Raw genomic sequence first — 27,001 nt, 5'->3', positions numbered from 1 at the left:
CAGGAGCTGATCCCCTTGGTGACAACACTGGGCTAGGCTGCAAACATGTGTAGCTGCTGACATGCTGCGTTGCTATGCTGGGGGAGGGAGCAAGCAGGCAGGGGGCGGTGCGCAGCAGGCACGCAGCAGGCAGTGGGGTGGCACGAACAATGGGATCAGTGGGGGTTTAACGGGTTTGGTGTTGGAGGTCACCGGCTGCCGTTCAGACACCCGATTTTCAGATGAGGTGTTTTTTATTTCCCGCCTCAGATGACTTAAGTCAGGCGTTTGTATAAGGCTTCATTCTGTATCAGAGTCACCATCTGAATTTTCTTAGCCAAATACAGCATAAACTTGTAAAACCTGGGCTCAGTAACTGAAGTACTTTCCATACATGTTTTAATGATTGTCCTTGGTTGTTTTTGTCCAGAGGAATCCGCTAGATTCTTTTCTTTCAAATCTACTTTAAAGTTAACATAATTGAACTTTTGTCTGTAGAAGAACTTGTATAAAACAATTTAAAAAATATATATTTGTGTTGTAGGCCCAGTGTTAGATCATATCACATTATATTTTCCTGGGCCCACAGTGTTCAAGAGCGGCATGACATAATGTATGGGCTTTTTGAAAGCCTTTGACAGGTTATTCAGGGGTTTCCTATTTTCTTTCATGAGAAAATTTTGTTTAGGAGAGAACTTCATTTGAAGAATCATGAAATTTTATGCTAACCAATCTGTTTAGATTATTAGGAAAAATATTCTGAATTCTCTATCTCAAATGTTGTGTCCCCTCCCCTATTCAACCTAACTCCGGGACCCTTAATTTAAGCCATAAATGCCATACAGAAGAACGAGTCCATCAATTGCATCAGTTGATTAAAAATAAGCCCCACTGAATTTAAAAGATTAGCCTATGTAGATGATCTGTTATTGACTCTTTTGGATCATCAGGTTGTTATTGAAGGTAGACACAACCTTGCAATGTCAAATATCTTATCGGTATCAGCCTTAAATGATTATTGACTCCTTAAGGTGTACTGGAGCTGGTATAAAGCTAACATTTTATACATACTTGAGGCTTCCTCCAGCCCCATACACATGGATTGCTCCCACGCCGCTGTCCTCAGCCTTCCCGCAGCTTAGGTACCGGGTCCCGTCACTTACATCAGTTGGAGCCAGTCTGACGCAAGAGAAGTGCGCTCTTTGCATATCTGTCCAGCAGCCGCTGGAGAGATACGTAGAGGGCGCACTTCTACTGCGTAGACTGGTCCCAACTGGCTGAAGTGACGGGGCTGGTATCATAACTGCGGGAAGACTGAGGACGGCGGTGTGGGAGTGATCCGTGCGTATGGGGCTGGAGGAAGCCCCAGGTATGTATAAAATGTTAGCTGTACACCAGCTCTGGTTTCCTTTAACCACCTCGCTACCATCAGTGAATGCAGCTCTCAGTACCGGAGCATTTTTTTGCCATTAGGAGTGTTACACTTCCTCAGCTTATATTTCTCCTCTACTTTGTCGGACATAGACAATCTTGATGTTGTTTTTTTGTTTTTTTTTCAGGACGCATAGGACTTTGTTCTAATGTTAAACACAATCTCACACATGACAAAAAACAAACAAACAATAAATGCATAAAAACAAAGCACTTCACTTTTATGCAACAAGAAATATTTTAAAAGGGAGGTCAACATGCATTTTTTCCCTAAAACTATTTTTTCAATGTCTTTTGAGTGTAAAAACACTACATTTGTGTATTTATTTTAAATTTGGAATTACTGGATGTCACAGGAAAATGGTATTTATTTGGGTTTCGGAAGACTAAAAATGTAAAGACCAAGACCCCTGAATATCACCCAATTAGGGATTTGACCCTCTGGTCTTTTCTGGATTTTGATTGGAAGAATGGGGTAAAATTTAAAAATTCATTTTTTTTTCTGCAAACATGCTAATTTGAATGCACATAATGCCCACATGCTGCTTGCAGCCCCAAAATACATCCTAAAACATATTTGTCAACTGCTCTCGTGAATGTGGGTACCAAATACTAATGCCTCGGTCACATTGTTAGAGAACTGGGGGGCCCAGAATCAACTGTGTATTTTACACAGTGCTGGTCGGGAGGTCCCACGCCGGCGTCCTGGCTCCTCTCCTTCTCCCCGCTGGCCGCCTCGCGTCATCACGGCGGCCGGCGTGAAAGTACTGCGCATGCGCGCTTTGTTCGCGCATGCGCAGTACTTTCACGCCGGCCGCCGTGATGACGCGAGGCGGCCGGCGTGTGACGTAATCCGCGTCATATGCGGAAGAAGCAGCCCGACACTCGGGAGAGTGTCGCCCGGGCTGCGGCCTGCCAGCCATTCCGGAGCGGGGAGAAGGAGAGGAGCCAGGACGCCGGCGTGGGACCTCCCGACCAGCACTGGGCTGGAGAAGGCCCCTGGTGAGTACAACTTTCCTTTTTTTTCTGAGCTCGGAGTCCCTTTAAGCTAAATATTCTGCTTTGGATTTCCATTCCATAAAAATGTAAAATACACAGTTGATTCTGGGCCCCCCAGTTCTCTAACAATGTGACCGAGGCATTAGTATTTGGTACCCACATTCACGAGAGCAGTTGACAAATATGTTTTAGGATGTATTTTGGGGCTGCAAGCAGCATGTGGGCATTATGTGCATTCAAATTAGCATGCACATAATGCCCACATGCATCTCTCCGAATTGTTTGATATACAATATACAGTATATCATATGACTTCACAAGAGAGGTGAAATAGATTGAGAGGTTTAGATCTGGTAGACAGAATGACTGAAGAACTATGGATATGTGTACATGAAATTATTCAAGAGGTTGCAACAAATAAGATCCCAAAATGAAGAAAGATTAAAGGTGGCCATACACTGGTCGATTTGCCATCAGATCGATCAACAGATAGATCCCTCTCTGATCGAATCTGATCAGAGAGGGATCGTATGGCTGCCTTTACTGCAAACAGATTGTGAATCGATTTCAGCATGAAACCGATCACAATCTGTGGAGCTGCAGCAGCCGCTGCCCCCCGCCAGCTATACATTACCTGCTCCGGCCGGCGCGAGTCCCTCTCTGTCCCCGCTGCTCCTTCTCCTGCTGGGCTCCGGGTTGCGGCTGGCTTCACTTCTTTCTGTCCGGGGAAGTTTAAACAGTAGAGGGCGCTCTACTGTTTAAATTTCCTGTCGGGACAGGAATTAAGTGAAGCCAGCCAGAACCCGGAATCCAGCGGAGAAGGAGCAGAGGGGATACGTGCTGGCAGAGCAGGTAATGTATTGCCGCTAGTGTCGGTCGTAAGGCATTCGAACGCCACTATCGACGCACTGCCGACCTGCGTAATCTTCCGCACAGACCGATCGAGGGAAAGAATTGATTTCAGACAGAAATCAATCGTTCTGTCAGCGTTTGCGCAACGATTTCACAGCAGATTCGAACACAGTGATGAAATCTGCTGTATATCGGCGGGAAAATCGTTAGGGCCCCTTAAGAAGGCAAAATGGTTGTCTACCGTGCTTTTAAAAATAGCTGAGGAAAGGAGGACTTTAAAAGCCATTTGAGAGAAATAACAATTTGCCCTGCTGAGTGCAGAGTTCCAGAGAATTGTACGCAGAAATAACAAAGCTTATCTGATCGAACAGTGCAGGGTAATAGAAACAGACAATGTAATGGGAAAGTCCAGAGATCTTTTTAAGAAGATAGGCAACATCAGTGGAAGCTTCCATGCAAAAATGGTAATGGTGAAAGACAAATATGGAAAGGATTTTATGCTAGGTACACACAATGCACTTTTCTGACAGATTTACTGTCAGATCGACTATTTCCAACATCTGATTCCCAATTGGTTTTCCAATCGATTGTCCATAGAAGAATGGAAAATTGATTGGAAATCAGATCAGACATGTTGGAAATAGTCGATCTGACAGTAAATCGGTCAGAAAATTGCCTCATGTGTACGTAGCATAACAGAACAACAATAACAATAACAATAATATTTATATAGCGCTTTTCTCCCTGGGGACTCAAAGCGCTGTGACCCTGCATTATGCAGTCTCAAAGGCTCGGGAAAAGAGGTGAGTTTTTAGCCTTTTTTTAAAGCTGTCCAGAGAAGGAGCCTCTCGTACTGATTGTGGAAGTGAGTTCCATAGAGTAGGGGCTGCGTAGGAAAAGGCCCGAGCACCAAATGTTAAGTGTATCCTGGGAATAACCAGCTTCATCTTGTTGGCAGAGCGGAGGGTGCGTGAAGGGGCATAAAGTTCCAATAGATCCGCTATGTATTTGGGTCCCATGTGGTGTAGAGCCTTGAATGTCAGCAGGCAGATCTTAAAATTGATTCTCCATTTTACTGGCAACCAGTGAAGAGTTTGCAGTACTGGGGTGATGTGTGAGCTGCGGGGGGCATTGGCTAGGAGTCTGGCTGCAGCATTCTGTACTAGCTGTAAGGGGCGCAGAGCAAGAAAGGCGATTGCCAAAAGTGACACAAGGCAGATCAGAACAGAATACGAGGATAGCAAAGGCACAGCAAATCATACAATGAGGAGATATGGAAAATAACAAACGCTAACTGAACGCGAACACCGCACTCATTCGCAACAGTGCACGTGTTCATGCACGGTCTCCACGTGATAAGCACAATAGAGACAAGCACGCCTAACTAACCATCGACAGACGAACATGTAACAGAGGACGCAAGCGCTTGCTTAACGGTTACCTCACCGAGCCTCCAACAAGCGGTTGTAGCAGACAAGACAGACACACGAAAACAGGGACAAGCGAGAGATAGGATCCACAGCACTAGCGAAAGTGGCTAGCGGGATCTAGGAAGACAGAACAGAAGGATCCACAGTACTAGCGCAGGATGCTAGTGCGATCCGAGTACAGAGTAGCAGAACACAAGGATCCACAGCACTAGCGCTAGGCGAGTGCGATCCAGGCAGACAGAGTAGCAGAACAGAAGGATCCACAGCACTAGCGCAGGATGCTAGTGCGATCCAGGAAGGCAGAACAGAAGGATCCACAGCACTAGCGGAAAGTGGCTAGCGCGATCCAAGGAGACAGAACAGAAGGATCCACAGCGCTAGCGCAAGATGCTAGTGCGATCCAAGTGAGACAGATCAGAAGAGATAGCTGGTAGCAACCGCAGCACCAGCTATACTCCAAGAACAGAGATCAGAACGATTTCCTGTCGACCACCGCTGGGACAGGACAATCGCAACAGAACAAACAAAACAGATAATCAATCCTAACTGCACTAGGGGAACCTGCCTAGCACAGTTTCAGAAATTACTCTAAGCTGAACTTCAAACAAAGAGTAAGGCTGACACTCCTCCAGGAGTGTTTCAAAGGAAGGAATCCTTATGACCAGCCAAGCATTGTGGGAAACACATAGTACTTATAGTACACGCCTCCAATGAATGTGGCCAGGCACTTTGCATGACAACGTATGAAAATTCCTCAGCAAGCACAAGCTGCAAAACTGACAGAAGGTCTCCTTTCCAGAGTCCTGCAGCATGCAAACCTAAACAATGGTCAAAAAGCTGCCTGCCTGCACAGGCAGCTGAGCAGATCATTACAAAGTGTGGGGGAGATGTGGATGTGTTAAGGGAGAGTGTTACAGAGGAGGGGAGTGGATCAAGATAAGTCTTGTAAATGGGAGTGAGAAGAAGTGACCAAGGAAGAAGACAGAAGGATAGTGTTAGTAGAGCGGAGATTGCATGTAGGATGATATCTGGTAATAAGTTGCTTTGGATAGGAAGGAGCTAGGTTGTGGAGAGCTTTGTAGGCGAGAGTAAGGATTGTAAATTGTATCCTTTGTGTAACTGACAGCCAGTGAAAGGAAAAAGGACATAGACGTACTTTTGCTTAGAATACATATGCTGAACAAGAACCAAGCATCCTGATGAGTGAAGTCAAATGGGCATTAGAAAGTCTTGCTAATAACAAGGTCCCAAGAAGTGATGGAATCCTAGTTGAACGTCTGAAAAGCTTGCATGAGGATGCTGTTAGAGGGATGTTGGCTATTTGCAATCATATATATCACAAGAGTGGTGTCTGGAGTGGAAAAGGTCAGTTTACATGCCAAAGAGTGCTCAGATAATTGGACATTTGCAATTATCTCACACGACGGGAGCCACGCACAAAGGTAGATGGACAGCTGCTAGGAGCTACAGGATAGTTAGAAGGCAGCACTGAACACACACAGTATGTAATGCTGCACGGGTAGAAGTTTGTGCTTTTTAGGATGGTTGCTCAAGCAACCGGCAAGCACATGTATCCAGTATCAGGCAATCCCAGTTGGGGCCGTATATTGGGAACTTTGCTGTACTATTAAAACTCAAATATTTTGGCCACATAATGTAATTAAGTGTCCTACAGTAGGAAGCTTATAACCCTTCTGCAATCTGAACAAGCCCTTTCTGTACCAGGATGGAAAAAATCAAATTCCTCTACAATGGAGAAAAGCCAGGAGCTCACTCATATTTTTTCTGGCACGAATGGTGTGACTGACCCAAGGCGGGGTCAGTTGGGAAAGCCCTCTATGTACAATGTGAACCAGGGAGCCCCCACAATTTTCCTACCTGACAATTTCTCCGAAGCTACCCACCCATTCTGACTAACATTATGTTGCCATTCAAAAATCCTATTTAGGGTGACTGCTTAGTAATGTATTTTTATGTCAGGGACACCAAGCTCCCCCCTCTGCTTTGGCCTAATCATAGTTGCATAACAAAGGCTAAATTTCTAACCTTTGCAAATAAATTTGATGAAAAGGGATAAAACCGTATGGAAAACAGATTTGGGGAGAGAAATAGGGATCATTGTGATTGGGAAAAGCAGAGGGAAAACTTTATTTTTTAAAATATGTATTTTTCCCAACCCGGTGTGACCAAATCAAGACCAACTTTCCAGATCCTCGGTTATGGAGTTTAGAATAGGCTGAAAATTGAACTCATACAGGTCTTGCAGGCTAGTTGGGAGCTGTATTCCCAGGTAGTTACATAGTTATTTGGGTTGAAAAAAGACATATGTCTATCGAGTTCAACCAGAGAACAAAGTACAACGCCAGCCTGCTCCCTCACATATCCCTGTTGATCCAGAGGAAGGCGAAAAACCCTTACAAGGCATGGTCCAATTAGCCCCAAAAGGGAAAAAAATTCCTTTCCGACTCCAGATGTCAATCAGATAAAATCACTGGATCAACATCACTGGGCATTACTTAGTAATTATAGCCAGGGGTGTCTTTCAATTCAAGGAAAGCATCTAAGCCCCCTTTAAATGCTGATATAAAATTTGCCATACCTACTTCCTGTGGCAATGCATTCCACATCTTAATCACTCTTACTGTAAAAGAACCCTTTCCTAAATAAATGGCTGAAACGTTTTTCCTCCATGCGCAGATCATGTCCTCTAGTCCTTTGGGAAGGCCTAGGGACAAAAACCTCATCCGACAAGCTTTTATATTGCCCTCTGATGTATTTATACATGTTAATTAGATCCCCTCTGAGGAATCTCTTCGCTAAACTAAATAAACCCAGTGTATCTAACCTTTCTTGGTAAGTGAGATTTTCCATCCCTCGTATCAATTTTGTTGCTTGTCTCTGCTCCTGCTCTAAAACTGTAATATCCTTCCTGTAATGTGATGCCCAGAACTGAATTCCGTATTCCAGATGTGGCCTTAATAGAGAGTTAAACAGGGGCAATATTATGTTAGCATCTCAAGTTTTTATTTCCCTTTTAATGCATCCCAAAATTGTATTAGTTTTAGCTGCAGCGGCTTAGCATTGAATATGATTATTTAACTTGTTGTCGATGAGTACTCCTAAATCCTTCTCCAAGTTTGATGTCCCCATCTGTATCCCATTTATTTTGTATGGTGTTAGACCATTGGTATGACCAAAATGCATGACTTTACATTTTTCAACATTGAATTTCATCTGCCATGTATGTGCCCATATAGCCAACCTATCCAGATCCTGTTGCAATATGTCACTATCTTCCTGAGAGTTGATGAGTCTGCACAATTTTGTATCATCTGCAAAAATAGCAACATTGCTTTCTACTGCATCTACTAGATCATTAATAAATACATTGAAGAGCACTGGACCCAGTACTGACCCCTGTGGGACCCCACTGCTAACAGTCTCTCATTTTGAATAAGATCCATTGACCACAACTCTTTGTTTTCTGTCCATTAGCCAGTTCCCTAACCATGCACACAGACTCTTCCCCAGTCCTTGCATCCTTACCTTTTGCACCAGACTTTTGTGGAGAACAGTGTTGAAGGCCTTTGCAAAGTCTAAGTATATCACATCTACAGTATTCCCAATATCCACATTAGCGTTCACTACCTCATAAAAGCTGAGCATGTTAGTCAAACAGGACCTGTCTTTAGTAAACCCATGCTGGTGCTGAGAAATAAGACTATTTTCTACTGTGAAGTCTTGTATAGTACCTCTTAGTAACCCCTCAAATAGTTTGCACACAACTGATGTTAAGCTTACAGGTCTATAATTTCCTGGATCATATTTTTTGCCCTTCTTAAATAATGGGAAAACGTGGGCTGTACACCAATCTACTGGAACTCTGCCAGTTGAAAGAGAGTCACAAAAGATTAGATAAAGGGGTTTATCAATAACTGAACCTAATTCCCTTAGCACCCGAGGATCCATGCCACCTGGGCCAGGTGCCTTGTCTATTTTTAATTTATTTAGTCTTGCCTTCACTTCTTCCTGCGTTAAGTATTTATTATTACAATTGGAAGATTCAGACTCTTCTGCCTCTGTAATTTGCAACATTGATGTTTCCCTTGTGAAGACAGAAGCAAAGAAAGCATTTATTAACTCTGCCTTACCTTGGTCATCCACCATTGAGTTCCCACCCTCATCCTTTAGGAGTCCTATACAGTCAACCTTTCTTTTTTTAGAGTTGATGTACTTGTAAAAGTTATTTGGGTTAGATTTGATATCCCTAGCGATTTAATTTTCAGCTTCAATCTTTGCCAGCCTATTTTTTTTTACAACTTTTATTGCACTCCTTATAATTGCTTAATGCAGCCTCGGTCCCCTCCTGTTTTAGGAACTTATAGACATTCTTTTTCCACTTCATTTTATCTCTAACCTTTCTATTAATCCATAGAAGTAGCACAAGGATTGTTCTTTATAAGCGCCAATAACCATTCTGACTTAGGTAAGATAAGGATCAGGTTAACTATGAAGTTCAATATATCACCCTATCAGGGCCGCCATTAGAAATCTTGGGGCCCCTCACACAACATCAAGCCTGGGCCCCCCTACAGACTGCTGTGCACGCCCTCTAGCCACCCCAGTATAGCCAGTACAGTGGCCCAGTATAGCCAGTATAGTGCCCCAGTATAGTCAGTACAGTGCCCCAGTATACCCAGTACAGTGCCCCAGTATACCCAGTACAGTGCCCCAGTATAGCCAGTACAGTGCCCCAGTATAGTGCCCCAGTATAGCCAGTACAGTGCCCCAGTATAGTGCCCCAGTATAGCCAGTACAGTGCCCCAGTATAGCCAGTATAGTGCCCCAGTATAGCCAGTACAGTGCCCCAGTATAGTGCCCCAGTATAGCTAGTATAGTGCCTCAGTATAGCTAGTATAGTGCCCAGTATAGCTAGTATAGTGCCCAGTATAGCTAGTATAGTGCCCTAGTATAGCCAGTATAGTGCCCCAGTATAGCCAGTATAGCGCGCCAGTATAGTGCCCCAGTATAGCTAGTATAGTGCCCCGGTATAGCCAGTGTAGTGCCCCAGTATAGCCAGTATAGTGCCCCAGTATAGCTAGTATAGTGCCCCAGTATAGCTAGTATAGTGCCCAGTATAGCTAGTATAGTGCCCAGTATAGCTAGTATAGTGACCCAGTATAGTGCCCCAGTATAGGACCCCAGTATAGCCAGTACAGTGATCCAGTATAGCGTGCCAGTATAGTGCCCCAGTATAGCTAGTATAGTGCCCCAGTATAGTCAGTATAGTGCCCCAGTATAGCCAGTATAGTGCCCCAGTATAGCTAGTATAGTGCCCCAGTATAGCCAGTATAGTGCCCCAGTATAGCCAGTATAGTGCCCCAGTATAGCCAGTACAGTGCCCCAGTATAGCCAGTATAGTGCCCCAGTATAGCCAGTACAGTGCCCCAGTATAGCCAGTACAGTGCCCCAGTATAGCCAGTACAGTGCCCCAGTATAGTGCGCCAGTATAGTGCCCCAGTATAGCTAGTATAGTGCCCCAGTATAGCCAGTATAGTGCCCCAGTATAGCTAGTATAGTGCCCCAGTATAGTGCCCTAGTATAGCCAGTATAGTGCCCCAGTATAGCCAGTATAGTGCCCCAGTATAGCCAGTATAGTGCCCCAGTATAGCCAGTATAGTGCCCCAGTATAGCCAGTATAGTGCCCCAGTATAGCCAGTATAGTGCCCCAGTATAGCCAGTATAGTGCCCCAGTATAGCCAGTACAGTGCCCCAGTATAGCCAGTACAGTGCCCCAGTATAGCCAGTATAGCGCGCCAGTATAGTGCCCCAGTATAGCTAGTATAGTGCCCCAGTATAGCCAGTATAGTGCACCAGTATAGCCAGTACAGTGCCCCAGTATAGCCAGTACAGCGCCCCAGTATAGCCAGTATAGCACGCCAGTATAGTGCCCCAGTATAGCTAGTATAGTGCCCCAGTATAGCCAGTACAGTGCCCCAGTATAGCGCGCCAGTATAGTGCCCCAGTATAGCTAGTATAGTGTCCCAGTATAGCCAGTATAGTGCCCCAGTATGGGTAGGTGGTGCCCCCCGCTCGTCCCCGCCGCTGTTGTTACCTTAACAGCGGCCGCTCTCCCCTCTCCGGCGCGTGTACTTATTCCGGCAGCATCTCCCGGCTGCTGTGTGTGATGCGGCAGGAAGCAGGGCAGCGGCTTCCTGTAGTGTATCGCCGTTACTATGGGAACCGAGCCCTGCTTCCTGCGGCATCACACACAGCAGCCGAGAGATGCTGCTGGAATAAGTACACACGCCGGAGAGGGGAGAGCGGCCGCTGCTAAGGTATTAACAGCGGCAGCCACTGGGGGAGGGGGGCGGGAAGAGGACAGTCAGGAGGTTAATGCCTGGGGGGCCCGAGGCTGCGTATAGCCAGTATAGCGCGCCAGTATAGTGCCCCAGTATAGCTAGTATAGTGCCCCAGTATAGCCAGTATAGTGACCCAGTATAGCCAGTATAGTGCCCCAGTATAGCCAGTATAGTGCCCCAGTATAGCCAGTATAGTGCCCCAGTATAGCTAGTATAGTGCCCAGTATAGCTAGTATAGTGCCCAGTATAGCTAGTATAGTGCCCCAGTATAGTGCCCCAGTATAGCCAGTACAGTGCCCCAGTATAGCGTGCCAGTATAGTGCCCCAGTATAGCTAGTATAGTGCCCCAGTATAGCCAGTATAGTGCCCCAGTATAGCCAGTATAGTGCCCCAGTATAGGCAGTATAGTGCCCCAGTATAGTGCCCCAGTATAGCCAGTATAGTGCCCCAGTATAGCCAGTATAGTGCCCCAGTATAGCCAGTACAGTGCCCCAGTACAGCCAGTACAGTGCCCCAGTATAGCGCGCCAGTATAGTGCCCCAGTATAGCCAGTATAGTGCCCCAGTATAGCCAGTATAGTGCCCCAGTATGGGTAGGTGGTGCCCCCCGCTCGTCCCCACCGCTGTTGTTACCTTAACAGTGGCCGCTCTCCCCTATCCAGCGCGTGTACTTATTCCAGCAGCATCTCCCGGCTGCTGTGTGTGATGCGGCAGGAAGCAGGGCAGCGGCTTCCTGTAGTGTATCGCCGTTACTATGGGAACCGAGCCCTGCTTCCTGCGGCATCACACACAGCAGCCGGGAAATGCTGCTGGAGTAAGTACACACGCCAGAGAGGGGAGAGCGGCCGCTGCTAAGGTATTAACAGCGGCGGACGCTGGGGGAGGGGGGGCAGGAAGAGGACAGTCAGGAGGTTAATGCCTGGGGGGGCCCAAGGCTGCGGGCCCTGGGCCCGCGACGGAAGTCACAGTTGTACCCCCCTGATGGCGGGCCTGCACCCTATACTTGAAATTGTGGTATGTGGGTCAGTGAGGTAGAAAATGACATTGTCCACAAAAGCTGATCATTACAGACATTTTTTTCACAACTCTCACTCGCACCTCTACGATGACATCTTTTATGGTGTTAGAGGAAATACGCAACCCACCATAACGGCAGGCACAGAGTGGTCTGGGGTACTGAGGAGCCTGATATTTGGGCGAAACCTTTCGACAATGCTTGTCATACAGCCCCATTACTACCAGCAAATGCTTAGTATCTGTTGGAGACTCTCTTTGCCCAACGTATTTGTCTTCATATGTGCACATGGATACAGCACATGGATCTGCACATGGAGTATCTATTAACTAATGCTGGGGATACACGGTACGTTTCTGTACCGTGTATCGACCAGCTGATCCGGCCAGCTGATAATATTCAGCTGGCCCGATCATGCCGATCGACCCGCACCCGCTCGATTCTCGCCAGCGGACAATGGCAGGGAATCGAGCAGTGATAAGGAAGCGCCGGCGGGGACAAGCGGCAATCCATCACGCGCATGCGCGGACGAGCGGGGATGCGCCGGCATCGAGCCGCTGGCTCGATCCGGCGCATAAAATGAGCCGTGTATGCACGGCATTACACCTGGAAGAGTGGTAGCTATGATTATTTACAATCTCTTTAAATAACTGTCTATAATATCTGCAGCTATATTGAACTATTTGATGGTACACGCATATTTCTATGCCAATTAGATGCTGCCAGAGGATTTCCTGGTATTCAACGGTGACAGATGGAAGAGGACATCAGTTTCACTCACAGCTGGAGGTGGTTGGCACAAGTTTAAGACAACACTGTCTTCAGCGGATACTGTCGCTAGCTTCCCCTGTGCCTGCTGTGTATTGAACCTGCAGTAGCAGTTGCTGAGGTCCTCGGCTTGCTCAATACTGGGTGTTGCATGTTTGGGGGCCAGGCTTATAGTTATTGGCAGCCTTGAGCCCTGTCCAGATAGCTTGTGTGTCATTTGATTGAAGGTTGCATCTCATCCAGGAGATAGATAATTTTGAGAGTCTTGATGCTAGGACAGATCCAGAACTAATTGCCCCTACACATGCACAGTGGCGTCCTTTTAGATGCACAGATGCAGCTGTGCTCCCTCCCAGTTTTCCTCCTCACACAGCCATCTGTGATGGTCGGGGGGTCCCTTCGCATGCACTGCTTGGAGTGCTGTGAGCGAGCCACAGGCAGGAGGAGAGCTGCCGGGAGCGAGGACAGCACCATCTGTACTGCTCACCAGTTATATGCTTTACACCTCCCTAAACCTTTGGTGACAGCTACCTCACGATAGTGTGTTTGAGCACAAGGGTGAACTATCTAGGTGGCACTCGCTATGAGAGGATCCCTCTCTACTCTGTTTTGTTTTTAAGATACCTTGCAGATTGGACTGATTGGCGCTGCTATACTGTTGGATTGTGTGTGGGAGTTCCTTCTCTCTTAATAGCCTGCAGCCTGAAGTCAACTGGAACTATTTGGTGTTTGAGCGCAGTATCACGGGATAAAGCACCATCTGCACATCTGAAAGGACGCTACTATAGCCGGGGCAATTCATTGCTGATCAAAGGTCATGACTAATAATAGACAGCATAGCAGCAGAACAGTGGAAAACGGGGGTAAACGAAGGGCACAGCCTGAGAAAGGAAGACATTTGTAACACAAGCAGGTACTGCATTTCACTTCATTTTTTCTGCCTCAAATGTCCTTTCAAGATTATATAGTTAGCAATAATAATAATAATAATAATCATCTGGTTTTTAGAAAGTGGTGAAACAGGTAAGAAAACCTGGTTTTGAACTGCCTGCGTTGGATAAGCCTGGCAGGTAGAGGACTGGTCTTATTGCTGTTATAGTAGTATGAACGTTTAATGTGTACCTGAGACGTTAAACAGTGCAGCATTTGTACTTACCTGGGGCTTTCTCCAGACCCATGTGGGCCATGGGCTCCCTTTCCATTATTCTCTGCTGCTCAGTTGTCCTGTGGTCAGCTCTGGTAAATTGGGCAGTTGCACATTGTGCACCTGCGCAGCAGCAGTACTACACAGGCACAGAACGCTCCCAGCAACAGAACCACAACGACTGCTACTGGGCAATTAACTAGAGCTGAACACGGGACAAGAGGGCAGCCAAGGAGCAAGCAGTGGGAGCTCTTAGCTCACATGGACCTGGAGGAGGCCCCAGGTAAATATAAATGCTGCACTATTTAATGCCTCAGGTTCCCTTTAAAGGACAATTATCTCAAAAAAATTGTAAAATCTAAAATACATGTAAACACATACAAATAAGAAGATTGTTTCTCCCAGAGTAAAATGAGTCCAAAACCTGTCAGTTCTGTCAATTTCTACAACCTACCGTAAGTGGCAGCAACATAGGAGAAAAGTAATTTATTGCACATTTTATTTTGGGATTCTAAAATGTATTTGTGCATTTTAAATTGTAAAATTTTTCGCGTTAGTGGTCCTTTAAGCAACTGTCAAGGTCCTGTTGAATTCAGCACCAGTGATTGGTGCGGTCACCGTCAGGGCATCAGGTCTAACTGAGCACAAGTCATCACTATCAGCCCACCCAGCAAGGGATTATGGGCTGTCATGCCTAGCATGCAACGGACTACTTTTCTGTCTGGTGTCCACCAGGTCACGACCCCTAGGACTGCCCCACTGGTGATGAGAAGAACAGGAGGGGTAGACCCTGAAATAAGGGAAGGAGATCGGACTGAATGACAGACTACAGGCCTGGCCAATGACGGGAAAGACAAGTGACCTGAGTAACTGGTCACTGACGGGTAACAAGGGTGACTGGTGACACGACTGACGGGATCCATCCTCAGAGAACCCCTTAACTAACAGGTATCGGACCACCTGGCGTTTACTGCAGATATCAACACTCTGAGGAGCGATGAACCCATAGACTACTGGGTGTGCAGGCTTGACCTGTGGCCAGAGTTGTCACAATTTTCCATCAAACTTTTGGCTTGCCACACCTCAAGTTACCTGTCAGAAAGGACTTTTGGTGCAGCTGTAAGGATTGTCACTCACAAGAGAAGTCACCTAGGTCACCAAAGTGTTGATTACCTGACCTTTATTAAAATGAATGAGGCATGGATCTAGGAGGGTTACTGCACACCGGTAGACGTAGTCCCCACACAGCTGCCCTTTGCATGACTCCCCACACAGCTGTCCTTCTGTGCATGCCACATGATTCCCCACACAGCTGTCTTTCTCCGCCAACACCAACAAGGGTGCTAGGGCCGCTGATACAGTGGCTGCAACAAAACATAATTTTTCTGGCAGGAATGTGTACATGCCAAATTTTTCTGGCCTCTGGCTGCCACAGTGGCTGCCACGGAACATAATCTTTCCGGCAGGCAGTGTGCATGACAAATTTTTCTGGCCTCTGGCTGCTACAGTGGCTGCAACAAAAAATAATTTTTCGGGCATGTACACATGCCAAATTTTCAAGGCCTCTTCTATAGCGGATGCAACCAAAAATGTTTTTTGTACAAATTACTGTTTTCTTTACAGGACAGTACTAGATAGATATCACTGGCAGGGCTTTTTTTGGGTGCTTGTTGTTGCACATTGCATAAACCTTACTCTCACCTGGGTTAAGTGTCATTCAGTTCCCTAAACACTTTTTTTTTTCATAACAAAAAGGTTTTTTTTGACAAATTTATACAGTATCTCAAAGTCCTCTGAGCTCTGCTACAGTGGATACAACAAAATCATTTTTGAAAAGTTACTGTTATCTATCCAGTACTGTCCTGCAAAGACATCACTGGCTGGGCCTTTTTTTGGATGCTTGTTGTTGCACATTGCTTAAAGCTAACTGTCACTAGAGATGTTGTGAACACAGGCGTGGAGCTAGGGGAGGTCGGGGTAGAACAAGTGCCCCGGGAAGCCGGGTCCCCAAGGGCGCCCTCCGCCTAGCTGAGCTGCTGGGTTTTTTTTCTCCTTTTGGGGGGGGGGGGGGAGGGGAGCAGCGCAGAGAAGAGGAAGAGCTGTGAGCAGCGGTAGGGAAGGGGGGCAATCTCCCCCCTCCTTCCCTCACCTTAGGTGCTCTCCCTCCCTCGCTCTCCCCTCCATTACTGTCCGGATGGCTCGTGGCTGGCAGCGGCGGGCGGAACTCACCTCCGTCTCGCTCCAGCGCCGGCAGGAAGTTCGGGTCCCGCAGCCGCTGCTCTGGTCTGGAGCAAACCAGAGCAGCGGCAGATCCATCCGGCGCTGCGACGAGACGGAGGTAAGTTCTGCCCGCCGCTGCCAGCCACCCGGACAGTAATGGAGGGTAGAGCGAGGGAGGGAGAGCACCTAAGGTGAGGGAAAGAGGGGGGAGATTGCCCCCCTTCCCTACCGCTGCTCACAGCTCTCCCTCTTCTCTGCGCTGCTCCCCTCCTGTTGGGGAGGGGGACACCTGGCTACCTACTCTGGGCACCTATACTCCTGCCTACATATATTGGGCACATATACCCCTAACTACATATACTGGGCATATATACCCCTGGCTACCTACTCTGGGCACATATACCCCTGCCTACATATATTGGGCACATATACCCCTAACTACATATACTGGGCACATATACCCCTGGCTACCTACTCTGGGCACATATACCCCTGCCTACATATACTGGGCACATATACCCCTAACTACATATACTGGGCACATATACCCCTGGCTACCTACTCTGGGCACATATACCCCTGCCTACATATACTGGGCACATATACCCCTAACTACATATACTGGGCACATATACCCCTAACTACATATACTGGGTGCATATACCCCTGGCTACATATACTGGGCACATATACCCCTGACTATATATACTGGGCACATATACCCCTGACTATATATACCGGGCACATATTATACCCCTGGCTACATATACTGGGCACAAATACCCCTGGCTACATATACTGGGCACATATACCCCTGACTATATATACTGGGCACATATACCCCTGACTATATATACTGGGCACATATACCCCTGACTATATATACTGGGCACATATTATACACCTGGCTACATATACTGGGCACATATACCCTTGGCTACATATACTGGGCACATATATCCCTGGCTACCTGTTCTGGGGACATCTATACTGCTGGCCACCTATTCTGGGGACACCTATAGACCTGGGGCTACCTATTTTTGGGGAACCACTGCTGTCAGATTGAGTGTATTTTGGGGAACTGCTGCCAGGTGAGAGGTGTCTACCATATTAAGGGGGCATTCTGCCTATTTATGTGAAATGCTGTCTATTTATGTGCCTCATGACTGCTGAATTTGTCTTGTTGGGGGCCTCATGGTTACTGAATTTGTCTTGTTGGGGGCCTCATGATTTGTTGGGGGCCTCAAGATTGCTGAATTTGTCTTGTTAGGGGCCTCATGATTGCTGAATTTGTCTTGTTGGGGGCCTCATGATTGCTAAATTTGTCTTGTTGGGGGCCTCATGATTGCTAAATTTGTCTTGTTGGGGGCCTCATGATTGCTGAGTTGGTCATGTTGGGGGCCTCATGTTTGCTCATGATTGCAGAATTTGTCTTGATGGGGGGGGGGGGCTCATGATTGCTGAATTTGTCTTGGAACATGCTGGAAGGTACATACTGAGGGAGGGTGGGTGAGCCTGCTAACCTCCATGTACATTTGGCTCCACGCATAACCACGCCCACATTTGGCCACGCCCCTTCACCTTAGGGGATGCATTAATAGTCTTTGTCCCCGGGCGCTGAAAACCCTAGCTACGCCTCTGTGTGAACATAGAATTTTCCGTTCGCGAACAGAGAACACAAACTTCTGCAAATGTTCGTGAACATGCAAACCGTCATAGACTTCAATAAGCAGGCGAATTTTAAAACCTACAAAGACTTTTTCTGGCCACAAAAGTGATGGAAAAGTTGTTTTAAGGGGTCTAACACCTGGACTGTGGCATTCTGGAGGGGGGTCCATGCCAAAAGTCTCACCAAAAATTTCAGAATTGACTCAAAGTCAGGTTTTAATCCCTAAAGGGCAGAAATCACATTACATTCCTATAGATAATGCACTGGAGTGGTATGTGTGTGCAACTTAATGTAGCAACAATAGCAGGAGTGTTCACAGCTCTGGATGTCAGTGGGCTGTGGAGTGTTACACACAGAGAAATCCAATAGTACTATCATAAAACAGTGAAATAATAATGCACTGGAGTGGTTCTGTGCCTGCAACTTAATGAGGCAACAACAATAGCAGTAGTGTGCACACAGCTCTGGGTGTGGGCCGTGGAGTGTCACACACAGAGAAATGCAATAGTACTATCAGAATACAGTGAAATAATAATGCACTGGAGTGGTACTGAGACTGCAACTTAATGTAGCAACAGCAGTGTGCACACAGCTCTGGGTATCAGTGGGCTGTGGAGTGTCACACACACAAAAAAAAACACAGGAGACTGATGTACTAGCTCTCAAAAGAGCTGCTTGGGGTGCTTTCACGGCAAGTGAGGAACAAGAACGCAGGCCTAGCTAATGCTTTCCCTACATATCTGCAGCAAGTCTGACCCTGCTCTCACTTACGGTCAGCAGCCACCATAGAATGAATCCAATATGGCCACCGCAATTGCTTTTTAATAGGGGGGTGGGTGGTCCAGGAGGGGGTGCTAGCTGATTGGCTGCTATGTGTCTGCTGACTGTGAGGTAAGGGGTCAAAGTTTGGCTTCATAATGATGTATAGGGGGCGGGTCGAACACGCCATATGTTTGCAGTTCGCCGAGAACATAAACAGTGGAAATTCGCTGGGAACTATCCACCGGTGAACTGTTCGGGCCATCTCTAACTGTCACCTAAGTTAAGTGTCATTCAGTTACCTAAACAATTTTTTTTTCAAAATATATATATTTTTTTAAATACGAGTGCTTGATCATGCTGTAGATCAGTGTGAGCAGGAAGAAGAGGAGGAAGAGTTGTGGTTGCAATTACCACCAGAAGGAGCCTTGTCACTTGCTGTACAGTGGCTTCAACAAAAACTTTTTTTGAAAAATAGATAAGCCAATTTTTTTTACTGTGTATGGCATGCCAAAATCTTTCTGGTCCCTTCTACAGCGTCTGCAACAAACAATTTTTTTCAAAAACAGATAAAATCGATCTGGCATCTGCTGCAACAATTAAAAAAAAAAATAGTTAAGCTAAAGCTCTTAGTGGTTGTTTGTGGTGCTGTAAACGCAGCGTTTTGTCTGTCAGTGTGAACCGGGGATAACCCTTATACTACCTGATCGCCATGTAAACACGTCAGACGTTTTAAAGCCATTCAACCCACACATTTATACATGTAATGAGATTTCTGCCCTTTAGAGATTAAAACACAACTCTACGTATACTATGTAATTTGTTGTGGAACTTTTGCCATGGATACCCTTCCGGCATGCCGCTATCCAGGCCCTTTAAACAACTTTTCCATCCATTTTGTGGCTACAAACAGCCCCTATAGGTTTTAGAATTGAAGTCTATGGCGGTTTGCCCGATTCACCCATTCACAAACGTTTGCGGAAAATTCAAATTCACGAGCTGAAAATTTTATGTTTGTGCCATCACTAGGAAAGACCCCTTAGAGAAGATCTAGGTAACATGTATAAAAACATCAGATGGCAATAAAAGCTTGGCAGTAGGGTTTTTCGTCCCTAGGCTTGTGCAGAGGACTAGGGTGCAGGATCTGCACATGGAGGAAAAAGGTTTTTGCCATTTATTTAGAAAAGGGTTCTTTACAGTAAAAGTGGTTTAAATGTGGAATATATTGCGACAGGAGTGTGGATTTACCTTGAATAGAATTACTTTTTCAGTGAAAACTGACTCTTGATTATACCTGTGGGAGGTAAGTCCATCACTACCTCCCTTTTTGAAGGTTTTTAACCTTTTTACTCTTATTTAGTGCCTCTGTTTAAACATATTGCCACAGGAAGTAGTTATGTCAAATTATATATCTGTATCTATATCAAATTATATAAGGCTTTGATACCTTTCTTGCATTCAAGGACATATATGGCTGTAATTACTCGGTAATTCCCAGTGGTGTTGTTCCAGGGATTTTATTTGATTGTCATCTTGGGTCAGGAATAATTTTTTATCCTTGTAGGGCTAATTGGTCCAAGCCCTGTAGTGTTTTTTTTCACCTTTCTCTGGATAAACTGAGAATATGTTAGGGTACAGGCTAGAGTACTGTTTTCTGGTTAAACCCAATGGAAGTATGGCTTTTTTTCAACCCAGCTAACTATATAAATATGTCTGAAAACTTGATCAGCATATATGAGAACAGGTTTTCTTAGGCTCTCTAATGGATCCAATTCCTGTGCCATAATTGCCGTAAAATTGAGATACTAAATTGTTTATTTGAATGGAATAAGCATTTTCCAATTGATACCTTTAGTTCTAGCTGCAACCAATATTTTAAAAATGCATAGTGTATTGACTTTTGTTGCAGCCATGGCTTCCTACTTTTTAAAGTGTTGAAATGTGGTAAAAGGGACAAATAGGTCTTAGCAGTAATTGGCAACTGTGGTAGTAGTGGCAATTTAACTCTTTTCAGCTGATCACTAGTACTAATATGGCAATATAAATGGGACATTATTTATGTTTACAACAAATTACCAGTTCACCTTTTTGTAAATTGTGCTTTATATCGCTTCTTCTCTCCTTATATTTTTATATAGGTGCAACATCAGTAATACAGTTTATTTACATAATAGACTGGGGATATTTTTAAAGGCCAACTTTTGGGAAAAACCTACTTTTGAATAATGTTGGGACAATCAGTGAGAGAAAGCAAGAAAAAAAAAAGTGGTTCTGAATTCTAATCACTTTACGAAAATGTTTATTACTGTACAATATATGTCCCATTTGAGGAGCTTTACCTACTTCCTCTCGGGGCAAGAAATTAGGTACATTTTCCCAGACAGAGGCTTTTCCACATCATCTAATAGTAATTAGTTTCTTTTTGAGTCAGGCTTTATATCTTTCCTTAACCACTTCAGCCTTCAGTCGTTTTCACTTTATGCATCCGAGCAATTTTCACCTCCCATTCATTAGCCTATAACTTTATCACTACTTATCACAATGAACTGATCTATATCTTGTTTTTTTCCGCCACCAATTAGGCTTTCCTTGAGGGTTTATTTTGCTAAGAGCCACTTTACTGTAAATGCATTTTAACAGGAAGAATAAGAAAAAAACGGAAAAAAAATCATTATTTCTCAGTTTTCAGCCATTATAGTTTTAAAATAATACATGCCTCCATAATTAAAACTCATGTATTGTATTTGCCCATATGTCCCGGTTATTACACCGTTAAAATTATGTCCCTATCACAATGTTTGGCGACAATATTTTATTTGGAAATAAAGGTGCATTTTTTTCCGTTTTGCATCTATCACTATTTACAAGTTTAAAATAAAAAAAAAACATTGAAATATTTCATCTTTACATTAATATTTAAAAAGTTTAGACCCTTAGGTCAATATTTATATGTTTTTTTTTTTATTGTTTTTTGTTTTTTTTCTGTATTAAACATTTTATTTGGGTATTTTTGGGAGGGTGGGATGTAAGCCATAGTTTTATAATGTAAATGTGTCTTGAGTTTTATTTTTTTGACTTGTAGTTGTAGTTTTACTTTTTGGCCACAAGATGCCGGCCATGAGTTTGTTTACATGACGTCGCTCTAAGCGTAACATACGCTTAGAGCAACGTATGGGGGACGTTACAGCCAGAAAAAGTGCAGCTTCCGAGAGAAGCCGTCGCTTTTTCAGCGGGGGAGAGGAATCAGTGATCGGGCACCATAGCCTGATTCACTGATTGCCAGGCTAACGAACCACGGCCAGGAGCGTGCGTGCACGCGCGCGATCGGCCGCGGGAGCGCGCGGACGCGCACATGGCCTCCTGGGCGTAGCTACTACGTCCAGGAGGCCAAAGTAGTTAAGGAGTTAATATTTGAATTCTTATTAACATTTTGAAAAATGTAACTGGTATTTTAATCTGTTGTTTTTTCTCCCTTTTTGCAGATTCAGCAGTGGGAACAAAACTTGGAAAAATATAATATGGATCTCTTTCGTATGCGATGCTATTTAGCAAGTTTGCAAGGAGGAGAGCTTCCAAACCCAAAAAGCTTACTAGCAGCTGCTGGGCGACCTTCCAAAGTGGCACTAGGGAGGCTTGGTATATTTTCTGTCTCTTCTTTCCATGCATTGGTAAGCTAGTTTGGAGCTGAGAATGTGTTATGGGATATGTTGGATATTGTATTTAAAAAGTTATTTGTTGGCTTGCCTTTCCTGTCATACAAACAGTCTGCTCTACTTAGTTTAGAAGCAATGTTGAAACAGTTCTAAAATAGCCAATTTTACTTTTGGACCATCTGGCTCCTTTGTGTGAGGATTAGGTCATATAGAGAGTTTGTTTTTGATGAGTGCTTGAACAGAATTCTTTTTACAAACTTTCTAAATATTTCTTGGTCCAGTTAGGAAATGATTTCAAGAAAAAATGCTTAAATTCACTGTTCAAGTTTCTTTGGTATGATACGATGGGAAGAGAAAACTCACATCATTTTTAGCAAGTGCAAAGCTGGTCATTAACTGTTAGATATTTTTAGTACATTATATTCTATATTAAATAATCTATGTAAATATGCGGCATCTCAATCTTTGTATCAATCAAACATTTATTGGGAAAGACTGTTGTTATTGTTGTTGTGCTTAGTAAGAGAGTCGAGAGCCGTGGGCTAGTTGAGTACATTGCTAAAGTAGGGAAAAACTGCATATACATTAAAGGGGCACTACTGAGAAATCAGTGTTTTTCAGTTAATTTTACATAGTTAAATTGCTGGTCAAAACTAATCTGTAACTAATCTGTACAGTGACATAACTTAACTGCTACAGTTTTCCCCCGCATTAGAATGGACATCGCTACAGCTTATCTGGTGACTTGATTCTCACTATTGCTGTAAGTCATATCAGAGTACAAATTAATTTTGACCAGCCAATTTAACTATGTTAAAACTATAACTATAGTTTTATAATATATATAAGACGCTGCTATAGGGCAAAAACCAGGGGAAAAAATATACAGTACTAAACCTGGTGTGTCCATGGTCCCGGAGTGTCTTGTAGATGTTCTCTCCCCAATTATTGTGTCCTCCTTCTGTCCCCCTTGGTGTCCTCCTGTCCCCCAGTGATCTCCTCCTGTCCCCCTGTCAAAAACCTGAGCGGTTCTTGCCTTTTTCATGATTGCTAACTCAGTAAAGGACCAGCCCTTAAAGCGTTGCTATCATATAAAAATGGCATAGCGGGGTCTGAACCCTCTATAACAGTAATTATAGATTGATGGTATACCTTGAAATGAATCAGAGCACTCAGTATATTATTTAATATAAAAAGAATGTATTTGCTTATCATACAGCATATATGCAAAATATGAACAGTTCTAAGTAGTGTTTCCTTCTAACAGTATTCCATCTTATCATGGCCTTTATAGCCAAGCGATCATCAATCTTCTAAGCACATTCAAAAAAGAATATAACAGTTGTGTCATGTAGAAAAAGTAGTCTCATCTGTATTAATAGACAAGACAAGACAAATAACATTTATATTGCGCTTTTCTCCTTGCGGACTCAAAGCGCCAGAGCAGAGCAGCAGCCACTAGGGCGCGCTCTATTGGCAGTAGCAGTGTAAGGGAGACTTGCCAAAGGTCTCCTACTGAATTAGTGCTGGCTTACTGAACAGGCAGAGCCGAGATTCGCTAATAGCTGTGTATCTAGTAGCTATGTAAAAAACTTGTACTAATCTTCTTAAAGAAATAGCATAAAAAATTGCTCCTAAAAAAACTTCTTGCTAACATCTTAACAAAACCTAATGCTGATAAAATAAAGTAAATTACCAAAATATTAAACATAATACCCCTTCTCTGTCATCTCTTCAGCATCTAGAACCACATGTGGGAAGGTAGCTGCTGCCTCATGTGTCTTCTCAGGAGATTGGTAGGCTAGTGCAAACTATGAGCTTTCAGCTCCTACTTTTTTAGTAATTGAATGCAATATGGCTGCCTAATCTGGAATTGCCCTAAATCCCAGGTTCTGATTGGCTTAAACTTCCGTGCATCAATGCTTTATCATGTTTTGAACACCTAAGTCATAATTTTATTGTTTATAAATTCCTTAATTACTGTAACGATCGGTGTCAGCACACAGAGAGAATCTGATTATTGGTTATCTGCAGTATCACCAAGAATACAGATATATACCTGATTATTGATGATCTGCAAAATCACCAATAATACAAGTATAACTAACCTCTGGACACCTGATAAAGTGTAAGTGTTTGGTGCAACAGTATATGAGCCTGGACCACCTGAGGAGCAGGTGACCCTAGACCGTATAACGAGTATCTCCTAGTCGGGGTTGGAGATAACCAGAGAGCCAGTGATTCCCTGAACTGCTGGAAGTCAGACTCTACTGCAGTCAAAGGACTCCTATGAGATAGAGTCCCTGACTGGATTGCAGAGAGGTCCCTCTGAGGGACAGGGAGTCCCTGCAGCTACTGGACACCCCACCAGGGGGGTGTCACAGGTAGAAGGGTCGGCCAGGCCGGGTCGGCAACACACGAGCAGATAAGGTACAGAGACAGAAGGCTGATTCGGTAACCAGGGACAGGCAGGGTTGGCAACAGGTAATCAGATATGCGTAGGTACCGAATCAGAGAGCAGGAGAAGGGTCAAGAGAGCAATAGGTCATAACAAATATCAAGCAGAGGCCTAGTCTAGAGTGTGAGGTCCGTGGTCTCAACACCCAGGAACTGGTCTAAAGAATAACACAGCAATGACACAGTATCCCTAATCTTGGGTGTGAGGTCCGTGGTCTCAACACCCTGGAACTGGTCTAAAGTATAACACAGTAATGACACAGTATCCCTAATCTTGGGTGTGAGGTCCGTGGTCTCAACACCCTGGAACTGGTCTAAAGTATAACACAGTAATAACACAGTATCCCTAAGCTTGGGTGTGAGGTCCGTGGTCTCAACATCCAGGAACTGGTCTAAAGTATAACACAGTAATAACACAGTAATCTGGCTAAGTGTGAATTCCCAGGTCCACCTGGTTCTAACACACTTTGAGATCTGACTATGGTCTGAGTGCTAACACATAAGCATTCGCAACGGCAGACAACCAGCAACTGACAGGCAAGATGTATATATAGCAGAGCGCTCCTCAGCGCCGCCCAGTCCCATTCAGCCAATCACCTACTGCGCTGGAATCAGCTGATCGTCTTGATCAGCTGATCCCTCTCCTATTGGCATAAAGGGCCTGCCTGTTAGCACACGCCCATAGCTCTCCATCTGTGTGCACTACTAGGCTCAGACAAAGAAGACGCATGCTGCTGCGGAGAAACCGCCGGTCTGAACGCGGGACCAGCCGCCTCGCTGTCAGACCATGCGGCGGTGTCTCCGCAATCCATTACAGTACCCCCCCGCCCCCCCCCCCCCCCCCCCGAGGAGTGGACTCCGGACACTTCCCACCAGGCTCCCCAGGATGTAAGTCATGAAACTCCTCTTTTAATTCCTCCGCATGCATGCGACAATCTGGCACCCAATATCTTTCCTCTATGCCATATCCTTTCCAGTGGACCAGATACTGCACGGAATTCTGCACTAAGCGAGAGTCCAGGATCTTTTCAATTTCATTCTCTGGTTGGTCATCCACCAACACAGGGGGGGGGGGGGGGGGGGGTGAGGAATCCACGTGTACTGCTGGCTTCAAAAGAGACACATGGAATGATCTCACACCTCTCAGACTGGCTGGGAGATCAATCGCGTAAGTGACATTATTGATTTTCTTGGACACTGGAAATGGTCCTATAAATCTAGGGCCCAGTTTGGGTGACAGTTGCTTCAAGGCCAAATGTCGAGTGGATACCCACACCAAATCCCCTGGAGAGAACTTACACTCTACAGACCGTCTTTTATCTGCCTGTCTTTTCTGGGTTTGAAAAGCCTTCCCCAGATTCCTCTTAACCATTCCCCAAATCTACTTTAGAGCCCTCTGCCAGTCTTCCAGAGCTGGGAACGGTGTAGATGCGACCGGCAAAGGAGCAAACTTAGGTGATCTTCCTGATACTACCTGGAATGGGGAAAACCCAGAAGAGGAGCTTTTCAGGTTGTTGTGCGCAAATTCCACAAATGGCAAAAATTTTACCCAATCGGATTGCGCATCTGCAACATAACACCTGAGGAACTGTTCCAGGGATTGGTTAACTCTCTCGGTCTGGCCGTTGGTCTGTGGGTGGTAGCCTGATGAAAATGCAAGATCCATGTCTAACTGATGGCAGAAGGCCCTCCAAAACTTTGAAACAAATTGGACTCCCCGATCTGACACTAGATTCTCCGGAATGCCATGCAGCCGGAAAATGTGCTGGATGAAGAGATCAGCCAATTCCTGGGCCGAGGGGAGTCCTTTCAAAGGGACAAAATGAGCCATCTTACTGAATCTGTCCACTACCACCCAAATGACAGTCTTGCCCTCAGACCGAGGGAGCTCACCCACAAAATCCATGGAGACATGGGTCCATGGTTCACTTGGAACTGGCAAGGGCTGTAAGGTGCCAACAGGGGCCTGACGAGAGGGTTTACTCTTTGCACACACTGCACACTCTCTTACAAACTCCTTACAATCTGTTGCCAATGTAGGCCACCACGCACATCTGGCCAGTAAATCCTGAGTTCTGGTGGCCCCGGGATGACCAGCATTCTTGTGGGAATGAAACAGTTGCAAGAGTTGTAAACGGAAAGGCAGTGGTACAAACATGACCCCATCAGGCTTCCCCTCTGGAACATCCTGTTGGTAAGGACTCAGAGTGACTGTCCAATCCCTCCAGGTCTCAGTGGCTGCCAGAACTACCTTCTGAGGTAGA

The 27,001-nt window shown here is 45.1% G+C and overlaps 1 protein-coding gene across 4 annotated transcripts in view; it reads left to right on the top strand.

Moving 5' to 3' along the window:
• TIAM2 (TIAM Rac1 associated GEF 2) overlaps nucleotides 1-27,001 on the top strand; it is a 1,035,624-nt gene that overhangs the window by 422,589 nt on the left and 586,034 nt on the right. For all 4 annotated transcript variants that reach the window (XM_068231884.1, XM_068231882.1, XM_068231883.1 and 1 more), the window contains one exon: nucleotides 22,110-22,295. In XM_068231884.1, coding sequence (XP_068087985.1) covers nucleotides 22,110-22,295 — 186 coding nt within the window. The remainder of the gene's footprint in view (nucleotides 1-22,109; nucleotides 22,296-27,001) is intronic.

Source organism: Hyperolius riggenbachi, chromosome 4, assembly GCF_040937935.1.
Source record: "Hyperolius riggenbachi isolate aHypRig1 chromosome 4, aHypRig1.pri, whole genome shotgun sequence".
NCBI lineage: Eukaryota > Metazoa > Chordata > Amphibia > Anura > Hyperoliidae > Hyperolius > Hyperolius riggenbachi.
Note: the sequence above shows the minus strand (reverse complement) of the source record. Positions and strands in the feature narration are given on the sequence as shown.